Source organism: Aspergillus ibericus (genome assembly GCF_003184845.1).
Source record: "Aspergillus ibericus CBS 121593 unplaced genomic scaffold BO80scaffold_59, whole genome shotgun sequence".
NCBI classification, from domain to species: Eukaryota; Fungi; Ascomycota; class Eurotiomycetes; order Eurotiales; family Aspergillaceae; genus Aspergillus; species Aspergillus ibericus.
In genome coordinates this window covers 88,481-104,015 of record NW_020292157.1, presented here as the reverse complement: position 1 = coordinate 104,015, position 15,535 = coordinate 88,481, and the positions used below count along the sequence as shown (strand labels likewise).

The window sequence follows — 15,535 nt, the reverse complement described above, 5'->3', positions numbered from 1 at the left end:
CATGGCCTGGCAGGTGCACGTGCATGACGACAGGAGCCAGAGTGAAGAGCAGGAAACCCTCATGGAACATTGAAAAACTGCATTGGTTACTGCTAACGAGACCCTCTATGGGTGCTTAAATCGATCCCACCATCTTCTGACTTTCCCCTACGCAAAAAGAGGAATATCAGAAACAACGTACTGTACATAAGCGTTACCTGGTGGCCCGTCCAGTTCACCAACCAGGGCAGAAAAGGAAAAAAAGGGAACATGACAATTGCAACCATCCAGCGCACGGTATCGAAACTATATTCTCTGCTTGAATTATAGGTTTATCTTCATTTATTGTGCTTGAGCGTCCAAAGCACCGTCCTTTCTCATCATCGTGGCGGGGTCCCACACGGGCTCGACCAGGTTGGTCAATCCCGCGCTGTTCTCGCAAGTATCTCTTCCACTCAGGGGACCCGGAGCGGGCACCTTGACGGTCTGGCCCGCCTCGGTGGCAGTCGCGGAGTCCTTGAGTGCGGTGAGGAGGGTCTTGATCGATTCGGGGGTGAGATCCTCGTAGTAGTCGTCGTTGATCTGGACCATGGGAGCATTGACACAAGCACCCAAGCATTCGACTTCGATGAAAGTGAAAAGACCGTCCTTGGTAGTGTGTCCGGGGGTGATACCCAGGTGTTCCGTGATCGCCTGGACGATCTTGTCGCTACCGCAACCACCGAGCTGGCAGGGTGTCTGATAGCTGTCAGCGACGGCACCAAGTGGTGATACGCCACGCAAAATAAGGACCAATTCATACCGTTGTGCAAAGCTGGACAAAGTACTTGCCGACAGGCTCACGGTTGTACATGGTATAGAAGGTTGCGACTTCATAGACACGCATGGGGGGCATCTCGAGGAGACGGGCGACCTCGTTCATGACACTGATGCTGGTGTAGCCGTGCTGGCGCTGGCCCACATCCAGCACCGGCATGACGGCGGCCTTCTTGTACTGGGGGGGATAACGCTTGAGGATTTCATCGATGAGTTTGAGGCTCTGTTCGGAGAACTTGAACGGGACGGACGGGTTGTTGTCGCCTTTGTTGCGGTGCTGGAGAAGTCAACTGGTCAGCCCTGTTTCTGCACGAAAAACCTCTTTGCTCCACTCAATTGCAAAGCGGAGCACTATCCGGGCCTGCCGCGAAAACCGGATGGTGATCATGGAGTCTCTGAACGTACCACGGCCAGGGAGTCGCTGTAGCGTTGCGGACCAGCCGAGAAAGGTCTGAATTGGGTCTTGGGGATCTGCTGGAAGAGCTGGCGGCCAGTCCGCGGGACGGCGGGGAAGAATTTGGAGGCCATTGCTGGCAGAGGGAGGGGAGTGAGGGTATGGGGAGGAGGGCTGGGGGTCGATCTGATGGATTGAAGGTGAACGACCGACTTGGAGTCGAAGAGGCGTTTTGCGGGAGCTGCGGCTGACCAATCAGCGCCGACAGATTACTCCCGCCTTGTGCCAATGAACGATTCTCGCAACCTCATATCAACATACCATGCACCTGATTCATGGGAAATCATTTGAATGGATTGATTTTGGCTTACAGAATACATTGAGACTAATAGCAGTACCATCTCGACTCAACCTACGAAAACGCCATCATCACACGTAACCCAGTCCAATACCCAGCTCACCCTCCATGAGTTCCATCACACATTCTCCATCTTATACACCTCATACGCGACCTCTTCATACGGATGAGCCTTGACCAGTGCCTCCACGGCCTGCAGCATAACCTCCCGTCCCAGACACATCACCTCCACCTTCATCTCCTCGACCGTCTCGACCGTTCCGACCTGGCCAATGGCCGGATTCGCGCCCTCCGACGGCAGAAATTGACCCAGTCCTGGCGCTTGGAAACAGGCTTTTGTGTACTTCCCCCCTGGGAAGGTTCCAGCCCCGGTCGCGAAGACAGCTTCTTTGCATGCCTCGTGGTGGGAGTGCGGGACGAAGTAGACCAGCTTGTACCGGTCGGGGATGGCGGCAGAGGACATGGTTCGGTTTGGATGACTTCGAAGAGGGGAGGGTATATATTTGGACTGAGACGTGTTGATGCTCGTAGTTGGAAAACGTGTAGATGGTAGCGACACAGCGAGCGAGAGCGGGGATCTGGATGACGATACCGTCCGGAACAATCTGTAGGAGTGGCGGTTGCGGAAAGACGGCGAGATGGCTGTGCGGGGGATACAACCGGCCAGCGTGGACATGGTTGGTGGCATTCTTATTCCAGAGTCGATAGCATGCGCTTCTATGGACTTGGCGTGTCTGGTGTGATGCGCCACGGTACGGAGTACCACGGCGTGCATCCAAGTCACGTTGACATGAACCATTATCCGGTTATCAATCAATCCTGGCTTTATATCAGACAGCACTGGATATACCAAATAAACAGTAGCCAATCTGCACATATGACACTGCACCTGAGAATATCCCCAGTAAATTCAAACATCAAACATCAAATGCAGTCATCACTCTCCAGGATATATATCTATCATCTACTCATTACATATAACATGACCCTCATCTAACTGCCGTAGTATAACCACCTCAAACCAACTCCGCAAACCCACACACATGCTCCTCAATCCGCTCCAACAACTCCAACTTCCTCTCCTCCTCAATCCAACTCTCACTCACACTATTCACCGCAATGACCCTCCACTCCGCCACACTCAACCCAAACGCCTCCTGCACCGCACAATAATTATCCAAAATATACCCCCCAAAATACGCCGGATCATCACTATTAATCGAGAACTTGACCCCAGCATCCAGGAACTTCCGAATCGGCACCTCCTTAACCTCCTTGACACACTTCAACTGGACATTCGACAACGGACACACCGTCAAGAGAATGCCCTCCCGAACCACCCTCTCCATGAGCCCCTCATCCTCCACCAACCGAATCCCATGATCAATGCGCCTCGCCCCCAACTCCAACGCCGTACTAATATACGTCGGATCACCCTCCTCACCCGCATGAGCCGTCAACCGAACCCCCCTCTCTCTCGCGGACGCATAAATCTCCCTGAACATATCCTTCGGCGGCCCCACCTCACTCGACGACCACCCCAACCCATGCACCGTGTCCGATTCAAAATGTCCATTCTCCAGAATCTTCGCATACGTCCGTTCCGCCGACTCAACCGACAAATGTCTCACAAAGCAGAGAATCAATCGCGTCGAGAGACCCAATTCGGCCTCCGCGCGCTGACACCCCGCCACGAACCCCGCGATGATCGTCTCGTACGCGATCCCCCGGTCCTGGTGCACTTGGGGGTCGAAGAACACTTCGGCGTGGTGGACGCCATCTGCGTGCGCTTTTTGGAAATAGGCCCAGGCGAGGTCGGCGAAGTCGGATTCGTGTTGTAGGACTGACATCCCGATGAAGTAGAAGTGCAGGAAGTCGTCGAGGGAGGTGAAGTGGCCGTAGCGGTGGGTCAGGGTTTCGATGGAGGTGTATTCGGGGGTTGGGGGGAGTTGGACGCTGTTTTTTGAGGCTAGGTGGAAGATTAGGTCCGGCGTGAGGCAACCTTCTAGGTGGACGTGGTGTTCGCATTTGGGGAGGCCTCGGAGGAAGTCGTGCCAGGTGGATTGGCACATTGTGGTGATTTGAAGTATCACTGATGTGTAGTGTAGAGGGTGGGAATATGATAGAGAGTGAGAAAATTCTTGAAGAAGTAAAGAATAGAACAAAAGAACAGCAGACGAAGCAGACAAATATAAAGAAACCAAGAGTCGGCGCAATACCACCGCATCCAAAAAGCGCCTCCCTCCGAGGCACGGAAGTGGAGATGACGATTGACTCAGGGCTGCAGCAGTGCAGTACTCACTGGCCAGCTGGGTTCCTGATGACCCACTCAGGCGGGTTCGTCAGGCTGCGACGATAAGCTTGTTTCTTTTCCCACGCGCCGATTCTGCGGTGGTCCCGGAAATGCGCCGAGTCGGAGACGGCCGATGTGGCGCCGGAGAACGGAGACGTGCTTGTACTTTAGAATTAGATGTACCGATAAGGGAACGATGATAGTGTCTATCGAAAGTGTAATGGAATTCTTCTAGAAAGATTTTGTGCTTGGGGTCTGGCTTTCAGACATAAAATCTATCCTCTATCGGGGTTGGGTATATCTGATGCGCATTTAAATGGAATACTCTAATTGCTGTTATTCATGCTATCATAACCGAAAATTTTATAACTTCTAGCCAACGCAAAATCCCAAGATATCTAGCCAAGATGCAATCTATAGTTTACGGTGATTATTATACCCGCAGTTCTGCTCCGGCGGCTTTGCGCAGCCGGTTCATGACCGCAGCCGCCAGATCGCCATGCTGGTCAGGCACTCCCTCGACGTAGATGACGTCTACCTCCATTTCATCCATGGCCCGTAGCGCGGAGAACAAGCCCTGCGCAATAGACTTGATATCCGTGCCCAGATGGCAGTCGAACGTTTCCTTGGTACTAGTGCGGCCGTTGACCTGGTCGCTCACCGGAACAGAGAACCCCACCAGCTCGTTCACGAGAGATGGGATGTGCTTCAAAGTCTTTTGCATTTCATCTTCCGACAGCAGCCCCATGCCTCGCTTCCAGTTTCGCGTGCGCACCACTCCGACCATATGCGCACCGACCGCCGAATCTTCCAGGTCCTTGCGGATATGCTTCGCGACGCATTGCTCATCCGAACCGGCCTCGAAAAGCACCACCCGCGCCTTGGGCGAGTAGTGTCGGTATTTCATCCCCGGTGCGCGAGGGACCTCCTTCACATCAAGCGTGCCATCATGGTATCCGATCTGCACATTCTCCCACCCAGCGCATTCCCGTAGCTCCTCAATCCCAATACCGCCCGGTCGAAGAATAGCAGGGGGGTCGGACAGTCCGTCGATGACTGTACTCTCAACTCCGACACCACAGGAACCACCGTCGAGGATGAGCTCAATGCGACCCTCCAGGTCATGGTATACGTGTTCTGCCGCCGTCGGGGAGGGCTTGGTCGAGGCGTTGGCCGAGGGAGCCGCCAGTGGCCGATCCGTCACATGGATCAACAAGCGCGCGAGCGGGGACGAGGGCATGCGCACACCAAATGTAGTGAGTTTGGAGGTGACTTCACTCGCGAGGGGGGAGCCGGAGGGGTTAGAGAGAAGGATGGTAAGAGGGCCGGGCCAGAAGCGAGAGATGACGGAGTTGTAGATGGCGGGGATGGCGTTCTTCGCGGTCGTCGTGAGGCGCGTTGGGCTCTCATGCTCGGGGTTGAGTATTCGCTCCAGCATACCAAGTGAGTCGACGTGTATGATTAACGGGTTGTCGGACGGCCTTTGCTTCGCCTTGTAGATCCCTTGCACTGCATTACTCCGCGTCGCGTCTGCGCCCAGTCCATATACTGTCTCTGTAGGAAAAGCCACCGGGATATCGCTGGTGCGTAGCAGTTGCGCCGCTTCCTCGATAGCGGCTGCTTCAGGGGTATTATTGTCGCGCTCGTTGGCCCACCACTCCGCGAGGGATCGATCTCCGGGGCCTTCTTGGTTGAGTCGGCGGACCGACACGATGCGGGTGGAAGCTTTGGACGGCATGGTGGCTGTGGTGGACGCGAACCTAGCAAAGCTGCGCGGGAGACCGCCAGCAATGAGGCGAGACAGGAGCAGAACCAGATTGACTGGTGATATTCGTTCCCCGGACAGGCAGAGGAACGATCGATCGCGGGGTGAGTCACGATTCGTATAGTAAGCGGTATAGGCAACAAATTTCGCGGTGGTGGGGGCTATCAGGTCCTGGGCGACTTGTGATTCGGGGGTCTGCGGGTGTGTCTGCTCCACTGGCGTGTCCGGCCCGAGTGATTGCTGCCAGACAATTAAGACTTCTTGGGCTTCTGGATGTCGGCGAAGATCAATTCGAAAATCTTCGCGATGACGTCGGGGGCCGTGACTAAGCCGACCAGGCCAGATGCAGCCATTTTCAGGTTTCCAACCACTTCGACATCATCCTCTACACAACACAGCCAATAGGATGAGAGAATGCAAGCGGAAAATATATGCCTGTAGACTTTGGTCTTGTTATTTCCTCTCGTCATCATCGGTGGTCTGATCGATCAGAATCAGGCACACCCAGCAGTGCAATCCTAATAATCCATAGATGTAATCATGTACATCGGCTTATATCCAATCAACCAAGCAGGCATCTATTTCTTCTTTCCCCCCTTTCCTCCCTTGTTTCCACCGCCGCCTCCCCCTTTACCCTTGCCCTTGTCGCCTCCGCTGGATGCTGACCCTGTCATGATGCGCACCTTGCCAACGGGGACGCTGTTGATGACCTCAGTGTCTTTCCAACCCTTGATCAGGTCTCCTTCCCGCGCACGCAGCTTCTCAGCTGTAGCTCGGTCGATGCCAGCGTCCTCGGCGTGTTCCTTCTTGACCTTTCCGGTCGTCGTTTCGGCTACCCACCGTCCGATGATCTCCTTGACAGCCTTACCCTTCTTCACGGTACCGGGCTGCAGCTTGGTCCGGTACTTATACCGACCCAGTGCCGCCCAGGGCGCACACACAGGAATGGCGGCGAGAATCTCATCTTCCGGATGAGGAGTGCCAATCAGTGCAGGGATCCACTCCAGGTCCGCTGCCTCTGTAGCAGCCGTTTCTTCGTCGTAGTCTTCGGCACTGCCTTCAAAGAGAGCTTGCCGTTTGCGCTCCGCTTCAGCGGCGCGTTCGTGCTGTGCCCTGCGGCGTTTCTTCGCTTCCTCTGCTTCCCTTTCACGCTTGGCCTTGGCTTCAGCTTCTGCTGCAGCCTTTTCAGCTTTGGCGCTCTTGGCACCTAGTAGGCGAAGAGCCAGTTCGCGGTCTTCTTCATCCTGATCAGCGTACTTCGCCGCAGCTTTCTTTGCCTTGGCTTTTTTACCCCGACTTGGAGCAGGAGCCTGCTTGTTATTGGCTGATTTGGCTGACGTTCCGTTGGTTGCAGTCGCTGAGTTGCCCTCTTTCCTAGCCAGCCGTTTTTCTCTTGCTGAAAGTTCCCGCATGCCCTGGTTCTGTGATGCGGGAACGCTCTCGTCTTCAGGGCTACCATCCGGCTCCCCAGCCTCTTCCTCCTTCTCTTCGTCATCTTCATTATCCGGTTGAGCGTTCTGCGGTTCATTCGATGCAGCCGATACTGTCTGAATGGGCTCGGACGACCCGCGTTGCAATGGATTCTTAGCCGGAATTGCAGTATCATCCTCTTGCTCATCTTCAGATTCGGCGCTCTGCGCCTGCTCGGTTTCCGCCGGCTCATCAGACTTAGTAACCTGCGCCTCTGGCTCGACAGGGGGTTTATCCTCTACTTCTTTTGTCTCTTCGAGATCTTCCACGGGCACATCAGTAGCCACAGGTTCATCAAATCGATGCATCTTATGGTTCCGGAGACTCTCCTTGCTGACCTGGAACAAGACCGCAAATCCCAGGACGAGCTGCGAAGGAGCCAAGAAGTTCTTCTCGCCCTTGATGAGGAACTCGCCGGTAGGGAGGAGGCCACCCACGTCAGCAGTCTTGCTGACTTGGCTAGCATTGACCCAAAATGCTGCCATAATTGCCTTGGAGTCCCAGGCGCTGGACGTAGCAACGCAGAGATTACCAGCTTGCGAGAGGGTGCTTGGGGGTATAGGTGCGTTAGGCGAGTTCGATCTGTTCTTCACGATCATCGGCGTCGCGCCTGCTAGATCGGCATGAACAAAGACATCACCTTTCTTGAGGTAACGGCGGTAGAGCATCTCACTCTGCATCGCATCGCGGCCACTGTCATCGTTAGACTAGATCATGAACTTTCAATACAAATCAGACATACCCCAAGACCAAATATCCCTCCGACGAGATGAAGAAGAGGAATTTCTCGAACCAGAAAGGCTTCCTGGCAGGCCGAAGGACTTGCTTCTCCTGCTTCAAGCTGCGTTTCAAGTCGTCGGTCACTTTCTTCTCGTGACTCTTGAGTGCCTTAGTCGACGATTGCGTTGTCCTCTGCTCCTTCACGGCAGCCATCTTCTTTTGCTCATAGTACTGTGTTGCGTTAGCCCAAGGAGAAAGCCCGAGATCAATATCGATCGTCAGCATGTTCGACTGTTGCTGGTCCTTGCTAGCTGCCTCCTGTTCATCTTCTGAGCCAGACTCATAGCCCGAAAACAGCTCCTCGCCTTCATCCTGCTCTTCGCCCGCCTCTCCTAGTAGCAAGGTAATCGTGTTCTCGTGAAGCTTCAATGGTAGTTTGATAATTCCCGCCACTGGGTTTCCTCTGCCCTGCTCCATCTCAATAAGGCGGGCGATTTCAACCCAGTCCATGCCCTGAGCAATGAGGCCATTGACCGCATCCATCGCTTCTTGGACCCGGTAGACATTGTCTTCAATTGCAGCCGCCTTGCGAATATGCAATTCCTGGACCTCCTTCAGAGCGCCAATGCGCTTGGCATGCTCCTGTCTGACGGCATCAAGCTTCTTCTTTGCGGCCTCTTCACGCTCCGTGAGCCGCGACTCTAATTTCTGCGTTTCAATCGATGAAAAGTATTCATCAACTGTAACATTGAAGGAAGGGAACTCCAAGATAGTAACACCTGGTTTCCCTTCAAATTGCCGAGGCTTGAAAGGGTGAAAGTCCTCATATAGAAGTGCCGCCTTCTTGGAGGATCCCTCATCCTGAGACGTCGATTCCGCAACTGGCCGGGTATCCTCCTTCGCAACAATATACCCCGGATGATTCTCCTCAGTAGCCAACTTAGCCGTTTCGCCTCTTGCTTCCTCCAGAACATCCATGACCTTCTGCAGAAGAGCCTCATCCTGAAGAACCTCGTCGAGCGGGGTAGCGGGGTCAACCGCCTTCACGGCGAACGCATGGTCCAGCAACAGGGGAGGGTATTCCGGAAATCCCTGGGACAAAGCCTTTCGCAACACATCCAAATTCTTCTTCTTGATCTTCTTCGGCGCACTGCCCTCTTGTGCAAACAGGGCCTTTGCCTTCTCCACAGTCTCCTTGATCCTCTCTAGCGTGATATCGGGGACACCATGATAATTCTGCTTGTTGGTGACCGTGTATTTGAGTCCGACGCGGGTCTCCTCTTGTCCATCGCCGGCTGGCACTTGCCGGAACAGCGCAAGGATATTGTATTCGCGGTCCGTGATGATGATGTTGCCGCCGGCAAAGAACTCCAGGAACATGTGGTACATGCCATCGCTGAAGGAGAAGTCGATGATTCGATCCGTGCCAATCTGCTCAATAGACGTGACTCTTCGCGATTTGAGGTACTTGCGCATGCGCGTCACGAAAGGAGTGGGCGTCGTAGCAGTCGCTCGGGAGTACTGGGTGACATGGCAGCGGAATCCGGAGTCGACAACGAGCTGTTTGCGATGGTCGGGTTTGGCGAGTTTGAAAAGGAAAATTCGCTAGATGAAGAGTATAAAGTTTAGGTGGTGTATGCGTTGTAAAAAGGTCTTCACCTACCGAGGAGAGGTCGTAGATGTTCGAAACTCGTAGGTTGACTAACTCCGATGCAAGTTCCTGGGAGATGACCTGGCATTGTGTGAGTTCTTGCGGCTGTCGGCAAAGGGAGGTTGCTCGGGTTGCAGACCTTGACATCCAAGGACGAGAATCGCTGCTTCATCTTTGAATGTCCTTTGTCCTGTTCCCCAAAGAGCGAAGCTGTTGCGCTGAGTTGATGCGGTGGTCAAGAGTTTTGCACCCGTTCGGAGTCGGCGTGACGTATGCGGGGCGCTTTTCGCCTATGGAGGCATGCTTTCCATACTGGTCTATCACCTTCAGTCTCCCACCACAAGATTTTGACGCATCTTTCTATGCATTGCGTCTTATAGCATGGCCCTGTTGATTGCGCACATGCTGTCAATCCTGCTATGACCTCACATTGTCATCTGCTTATACATACGACCCTGGGTAGCCCACAACACCAGATAAGAAGCGGTATTCTCACAGCAAAACATCAAGGAGTATCTCTATCGGTACCTCAATCCCCGCAACAAAGAAATGCGGGGGCTAATAGTGTTGTAAATGGACATGATTAAACAATGAGCAATGCGCACAATACCACGCCAGGACCAGCCGGATAAGACAGCAAAAGATATAATGGGACAGAAAGGAAAAGGCACATCAGAATGCATCAATAGAAAAGCAAGACCGTCAACGTCAATAGTTCAAGTACACCGTTTACATCTGCCGCAGTCCCTCCGCCAGACGCCGCTTTCCAAGCTCCCAGGCATTAAGCAGACCTTGTTCGGACAGGTCGATGCTCTTCAGGTTCGGCGCATCGGGGGCAGGGGCGCGGCTCACGCGCGAGGCAATTAGCACAGGGTCGGTTTCCAGAATGATTCCATCGTCGATGATTTCGTCGATGGCCAGGGCGACCAGGTCGTAGTTCTCGACGATTGTGCGCTTGTCGGTTGCGCCCCTGAAGAACAGAGAGGTTAGCCAATTGCCCAGTTTCCATCAGGATTAAGGGACCGTACTTGAAAAGGATGCCCAGAGCATCTCTCAGCGACAGGACCACATTGTAGAGCAGCACTTCGTTCTCGTCGGCGCTTCCCACCACATACAGCATAACGTCGCTCTCCATCTTGAAGACAACTATCCGGTTGTCGTAGAGAATCACATCGCTAGTCTGCTTGTTGGTCTTCTCAAGGAGCCCTTGTTCAAATGCCTTCTGCTCTTTCAGGGTAGGATAAGGGTTCGCTCCGGGGTAATCGGTCGAGTTTGGGGCAGCACCGGCCGGGGGGTGAGGAGGCGAGTAGTACTTGGCGAAGATGCGAGAGCCATCGTCGGCCGACATCAAAAGAACGGCATTGACGGCAAAGAGCGAGAGAGAACCGGGCATGGTGGGCAATGGTCTGGGGATATCAGACTAGTAACGTGGTGATAGCTCCGGGGTTGCAATCGGAGTCCAACTATTTACCGTCAAGCTGGCCGCAATCCGGACGCCGCTCGAACGTTGTTCCGGAGTATACAGGAGATCAGCCCCTCGACTCCCTGTTTCTATCACCAGTGACATCTATTAATTTGCAGTATAAGGTGCTTTGGGATGACCTTATAATTAACTACGACCCTGTGTTTGGTATATATTCATATTTACTTACTATCTCTATAATACAAGTTCTAGACAGCATCATTAACGACAAATAGCACAAAACAATTTCACTCGCACAACGGAGTATAGACCATATGTATGTTCATCAGAAAAAGGAGGGGCATCAACAAGCAAGCAGATTCGTCGCGTCCGAGAGTAGTCACTGTGGGGGATAAAAAGAGTGTCCAAGCAATACCCATGTCTGGCATCATCACACGTTTCAATGTGGTCGTCTATCACATTTCCAATATAAAATAAATAGCAATAAAGTGGACGCGAAAAAGTGCCAGCTGCTTGGAAAGGCAAACTGGGCCATAATCGGCTCAACACCTGGATGATGATCAACACCGAAGAAGAATGTTAGCGTTCAACCGTAGCGGTCAAGAACCCGCCATCAAGGCCCGAGAAGATCATGCAGATTAACGGTGAATAACACAAAGAGCAGGAGTCCCCCTAGCTGCAGGCGGGAAATCTACCCCGCACTTTCCATGAGCCTAATGCGCTCAGGTCGAAGGCTGGGTGGCGTCGCCGGTGTTGGGACGGTTGAACCACGAGATCCAGCTTCCTCGGTTAGCCTTCTTGCGTGCAGCTTCCTCTTCCTCGGCCAATTTGGTCTCGCTGACAAGTCGCAGAGGGCGCAGCTTGTTCTGGGTCATCACTGCCCCGGTATAGTTGGTCATGCCAGTGCTCGAACGCGGGGAGCTTGAGGTTGCACCTGTAGATGCCGTGTCACCAGCAGGGTCACTCGTAATACTATCCGAGCTACTTAAACGGCTGTGCTCCGGCTGGCTGGACAGAGACGGAGCACGACCACCGGCACTCATGCTCGACATGATGCTTGCCCCAGAGAATGCGCTTTGGCGAGATCCAGGACCCATGAGGGTAGGACTGATCGGACCACCCGAGTTGCGTCCCCGGTACATCTGACCAACGACAGTTGCAGCTCCGACGTCCGTCTGTTCCGACCGCGTGCGACGATGACCCCGAATCGATTGAGCACGAAGGGGAATGCTGGGAGCCGTCTCTGGGTTTTCATGAGCGGTAGGCATACTGGTCGGTGGGGGCATATAACTGGTGGGGCGTGACCGGGGCTGGGTGAGAGGCCGATTGTTCGGAGCGTGAACGGCCGACTTGGCTCTCTGGAGGAAAGACTGAGCATCATCCTTCTCAGGAGGAGTCGGCGGAAGCTCTTTGTTGCTGTGCGCAGGCATCGGCTTGGACGGGGGATCATTCTCGTTCTTGTCAAGGATGGTTTCGAAACCATCGTGCTGCAGGAGTCGGCTAATGATGCGCTCAATGTAAAGCGTGAGAGCCTTGTTCTGGTCTTTGAGTGCCTTGATCTCCGTCTCAAGCTTGCGGTTGTTATCAGTCTCTGCTCTAGCATCGACAGATTCAAGCTCATCGGCCAAGGAGCCCAAGCCGCTGCTTGGCTCCTTGACGTCTTCCGCGGTGTCTGGATGGGCTTGTTGCATGAAGTCACCCTTGGTGAAGTCACCGTTCAGGGTCCTCTCACTGAGAAGCAATTGGTAGCTTTCGTTGTCCTCCATCAAGCGGGCGTTGGCCATGCGGGCTTCCAGAAGCTCCTTCTCCAACTCCCGCTGTCTGCCACCACCCTTGTTCTCCATTTCGACGAGTTTGATCTGGGACTCGGCCAGCTCGAGTCGGAGAGATTCAATCAACTTATCCTTCTGCAGCAGAAGCTTCGAGTTATTCCGTGAAGGGCTTCGCTCGATCTGGGAAGAAGGCGCGAATTGTCCATCAACGTCCGGCGACCCTCGGTTGCGGAAACTGGCTGAAGAAATAAGTTAGCAAAAATCACCTTTGTAAAATAGAGGAGGATAAGAAGAAAGGCATCTTCTTACAAGAGCGAGACACACTTTTATCCGCGTCAGCGGCATTGGCCCGCTCCTTTTGGGCCAGCGACTCCTTCAGGCGCTGGATGGTGGCCTGCATCTCCTCTTCTCGACTAGCCTGTTGTTCCTTCTCCTGTAACATTGCATTGCGCTCCAGGTCATGTGCCTGCTCCAAGTCGCGAATCTGGCGAACATGTTCACGGATCTCGCCGTTCAGGGCCTCAATCTTGCTATCTCTCTCATGGCTCTGGTCCTCCAACTTGCCTTGCTCGCTGACCGCCTCGTCAAGCCGCATCTGAAGGACACCCAACTGCTTGCGGTATTGTTCCGAGGCCGTTTCGGCTTTCTGCAACTGCTCCTTGAGGTCATCAATGAGTGCTGCATTCTGAGCCCGGGCCTCTTCATCGGACGGGCTGGGAGTGACTTTCGGAGCACTCGAGGTGCTTAGATTGGAGCGACCAGGTTTCCGAGCCGCAGCACGCGCAGAGACCGGAGTCGAAGCACGAAGGGAGGGGGAGCGAGAGACGCCATTTGTCGATGCACTGGGGGACCGGGTGTGCGTGCGCGATGAAGTGCCGTTGACCGTATGGTTTTCTGCAGTGGAGGATCTGGTGGAATTGCCCGAAGTACTGGGCTTGCGAGGTGTCGCAGACATGTTCACCGACAATGAAGGTCACACCAGAAACGTAGGTTGATTCCAAGAGACGCAAAGCGACCCAGAAAGGGGAACGGGAAGAAAGGCCTCTGGGGTTTAAAACTGGTATGAAACCGCCGGGAAATTAAGTCGATAAATTTAAGGAACGGAGGCCGAGAGCAGTTGTAGCGGTCAAAACACAGTGGGCACTAAGGTGACTATCTCGGTGGGGGGGTGGAATCGTTCAGAATGGCTGGCCCGGCTAGCCTCCGTCGAGAAAGTCGATCTCGAAAGCAACAAGCAAGGACAGGGGGGAGATTAAATACGCAGACAAAGCCTGGCGGATGGATCGCAAGTTAGGGATGGATCCGACAAACATGAGGGAGGGAGAAAAACCTTGGGGGGGGAGAAGAGAGGAGACGATTAATGAGAATAGGTGGGCGCATTTGGTTCGATTGGGTTGATGGGCACGATGTCCGTCTGGCCTGTCGATGGGAACGGCCGTATTTGGCAGGCTGAGACCCCGGGGCTTACCATACGTGACCAGTTGGGGCCTGGTTGGCCTGGGGATTTCTCAGCCGGGGCAACTCCAGACTCCGTCGTCGGGAGGTAATATTACCAAAGTTACACAAAGCATGCCCCCTTTTCTCGAAATATCGAATTATGACCACATAGAGTGACTATGACAATTCCCTCCGTGGGATAGTTACAACTGTTATCCGAGTCCTGAACCACGGTCTTTTTTTCCTCCAGCCCAGGCAGATGCGATGGCCCTCATCCGCGGCGAGAAGGCAACATCAATACCAAACATACACCAACTCCGGGCCCTCACCTAGGCGACAACACAGCCAACACATGGCAACGATAAAGATAGCAATGCGCACCCCTCCTCCCTCCCTTGAGTTCCTTGCGGCGTACAGGGTCCAGCCATCTGTCAGTCTAAGCCGAATCCCCATCGTATTCATCATCGTAATCACCCCTGTCATCCAATCATGTATTTCCGCCCTCAGGGGGGCGAACAGAACCTACATCCTGCGCCACGTCCGCTGTGACGGTTCCCGGCCATGCATCCACACATCAGCAGGGCTGTCTTCGGACCACTTATGTAAGGCTCGCTGCAACGGCTGCACAGTTGCCAGTTACCAGGACTACGAGGTGCAGTCATCCTTGTTCATCGGAGAGATTCAGGGGTGCCAGATAGCATCCGTGTGTTGTATGTCGATTACAAACCAGGGAGGGAGTATCAGATCCTAGTAGATGATACCCGTTGGGATGGGTTTAGTAGCAGGCAGGCTTCGTGACAGCGGATAAACACATAATGATTTAATTAGAGAGGTCTCGGTGCTTGGACGGAGTATTGCTGGCAATCTCTTCTTCGAGAAATATACTCCGTCAAGTGACTGGCCTGTGTCATACTATCTATATATTGAATGGCATGTATTCCGCGGCCCCTGAAGCCTCCTATATCTAAACACATATTGCATGACCAGTTCTTTTCTGAAACAACTGCTTGGCCTACCCCTAATCCCGAGTATTTAACCTCTTCCCTACATTAAGCACCCGGAATGCACTGCAGGTGCCGGACTCCACCTCAGCCAACAACAGATATCAGGAATGACTTTAGTATCATTCCTTAGGGAGTTATTAGAAGGTATTGGAGCATCACGGAGTATATCTACTTGAATGCAACCGGGGAACCTCCCTGGTGGGCGAGGCCAAACCCTGCAGACCGGCCATTAGAACATAGAGGTATCGTTGATACTACTAGTAGTTGCCTGATGAAGAATACTTTGATAGTATCAAGCATTCCAAAGCCGCACCTGGCAGCAGCTGGGTCGCATAGATGACCAATAGCCGAACATAAGTAGAAATGCCAGCCATACTCAGGCTGCGCTCTATCAAAGCCATATCCATTCCGATCCAAACCTAAAGACAAGTACATAGGTTCCTGTCCGACTCC

The 15,535-nt window shown here is 53.6% G+C and overlaps 7 protein-coding genes across 7 annotated transcripts; 1 reads left to right on the top strand and 6 right to left on the bottom strand.

Annotated features, from left to right (window-relative positions):
• Positions 1–111: 111 nt before the first annotated feature.
• Positions 112–1,378, bottom strand: BO80DRAFT_429177 (complex I 24 kDa subunit family protein). Its single transcript, XM_025720407.1, has 3 exons — positions 1,201–1,378; positions 782–1,072; positions 112–717 (listed from the first exon to the last, which is right to left on the bottom strand). Exons 1-3 carry the CDS (start codon positions 1,321–1,323, stop codon positions 322–324), a joined length of 810 nt encoding a protein of 269 aa, XP_025570661.1. The 5' UTR covers positions 1,324–1,378; the 3' UTR covers positions 112–321.
• Positions 1,379–1,526: 148 nt separating this feature from the next.
• On the bottom strand, positions 1,527–2,276 carry BO80DRAFT_429176 (uncharacterized protein). Its single transcript, XM_025720406.1, has one exon. The coding sequence runs from the start codon at positions 2,221–2,223 to the stop codon at positions 1,666–1,668; it is 558 nt and encodes a 185-aa protein (XP_025570660.1). The 5' UTR covers positions 2,224–2,276; the 3' UTR covers positions 1,527–1,665.
• Positions 2,277–2,396: 120 nt separating this feature from the next.
• Positions 2,397–3,883, bottom strand: aah1 (adenosine deaminase). Its single transcript, XM_025720405.1, has one exon. It carries the CDS (start codon positions 3,617–3,619, stop codon positions 2,564–2,566), a length of 1,056 nt encoding a protein of 351 aa, XP_025570659.1. The 5' UTR covers positions 3,620–3,883; the 3' UTR covers positions 2,397–2,563.
• Positions 3,884–4,154: 271 nt separating this feature from the next.
• Positions 4,155–9,680, bottom strand: BO80DRAFT_497089 (uncharacterized protein). The gene is made up of 7 exons (XM_025724060.1): positions 9,586–9,680; positions 9,459–9,527; positions 7,818–9,400; positions 7,282–7,768; positions 6,222–7,122; positions 5,719–5,776; positions 4,155–5,600 (listed from the first exon to the last, which is right to left on the bottom strand). Exons 1-7 carry the CDS (start codon positions 9,616–9,618, stop codon positions 4,274–4,276), a joined length of 4,458 nt encoding a protein of 1,485 aa, XP_025570658.1. The 5' UTR covers positions 9,619–9,680; the 3' UTR covers positions 4,155–4,273.
• A 162-nt stretch (positions 9,681–9,842) lies between these two features.
• BO80DRAFT_505524 (coatomer subunit zeta) lies at positions 9,843–10,889 on the bottom strand. The gene is made up of 2 exons (XM_025724493.1): positions 10,475–10,889; positions 9,843–10,416 (listed from the first exon to the last, which is right to left on the bottom strand). Exons 1-2 carry the CDS (start codon positions 10,837–10,839, stop codon positions 10,176–10,178), a joined length of 606 nt encoding a protein of 201 aa, XP_025570657.1. The 5' UTR covers positions 10,840–10,889; the 3' UTR covers positions 9,843–10,175.
• Positions 10,890–11,468: 579 nt separating this feature from the next.
• On the bottom strand, positions 11,469–13,831 carry BO80DRAFT_230671 (uncharacterized protein). The gene is made up of 2 exons (XM_025714463.1): positions 12,951–13,831; positions 11,469–12,880 (listed from the first exon to the last, which is right to left on the bottom strand). The coding sequence occupies exons 1-2, from the start codon at positions 13,594–13,596 to the stop codon at positions 11,592–11,594; spliced, it is 1,935 nt and encodes a 644-aa protein (XP_025570656.1). The 5' UTR covers positions 13,597–13,831; the 3' UTR covers positions 11,469–11,591.
• Positions 13,832–14,387: 556 nt separating this feature from the next.
• On the top strand, positions 14,388–14,880 carry BO80DRAFT_230662 (uncharacterized protein). The gene has a single exon (XM_025714462.1). The coding sequence runs from the start codon at positions 14,431–14,433 to the stop codon at positions 14,827–14,829; it is 399 nt and encodes a 132-aa protein (XP_025570655.1). The 5' UTR covers positions 14,388–14,430; the 3' UTR covers positions 14,830–14,880.
• The last annotated feature ends 655 nt before the right edge of the window (positions 14,881–15,535 follow it).

Coding starts and splice junctions, on each gene's coding strand:
- BO80DRAFT_429177 (XM_025720407.1), bottom strand. CDS start 1,323: ATGGCCTCCAAATTCTTCCCCGCCGTCCCGCGGACTGGCCGCCAGCTC. Junction 1,073..1,200: donor ACAGCGACTCCCTGGCCGTG/GTACGTTCAGAG, acceptor TGACTTCTCCAG/CACCGCAACAAAGGCGACAA. Junction 718..781: donor TTGTCCAGCTTTGCACAACG/GTATGAATTGGT, acceptor GACAGCTATCAG/ACACCCTGCCAGCTCGGTGG.
- BO80DRAFT_429176 (XM_025720406.1), bottom strand. CDS start 2,223: ATGTCCACGCTGGCCGGTTGTATCCCCCGCACAGCCATCTCGCCGTCT.
- aah1 (XM_025720405.1), bottom strand. CDS start 3,619: ATGTGCCAATCCACCTGGCACGACTTCCTCCGAGGCCTCCCCAAATGC.
- BO80DRAFT_497089 (XM_025724060.1), bottom strand. CDS start 9,618: ATGAAGCAGCGATTCTCGTCCTTGGATGTCAAG. Junction 9,401..9,458: donor ACATCTACGACCTCTCCTCG/GTAGGTGAAGAC, acceptor CTCTTCATCTAG/CGAATTTTCCTTTTCAAACT. Junction 5,777..6,221: donor GGGTAAAGGGGGAGGCGGCG/GTGGAAACAAGG, acceptor CAAGTCGCCCAG/GACCTGATAGCCCCCACCAC.
- BO80DRAFT_505524 (XM_025724493.1), bottom strand. CDS start 10,839: ATGCCCGGTTCTCTCTCGCTCTTTGCCGTCAATGCCGTTCTTTTGATG. Junction 10,417..10,474: donor GCTCTGGGCATCCTTTTCAA/GTACGGTCCCTT, acceptor TCTGTTCTTCAG/GGGCGCAACCGACAAGCGCA.
- BO80DRAFT_230671 (XM_025714463.1), bottom strand. CDS start 13,596: ATGTCTGCGACACCTCGCAAGCCCAGTACTTCGGGCAATTCCACCAGA. Junction 12,881..12,950: donor TAAAAGTGTGTCTCGCTCTT/GTAAGAAGATGC, acceptor TTATTTCTTCAG/CCAGTTTCCGCAACCGAGGG.
- BO80DRAFT_230662 (XM_025714462.1), top strand. CDS start 14,431: ATGGCAACGATAAAGATAGCAATGCGCACCCCTCCTCCCTCCCTTGAG.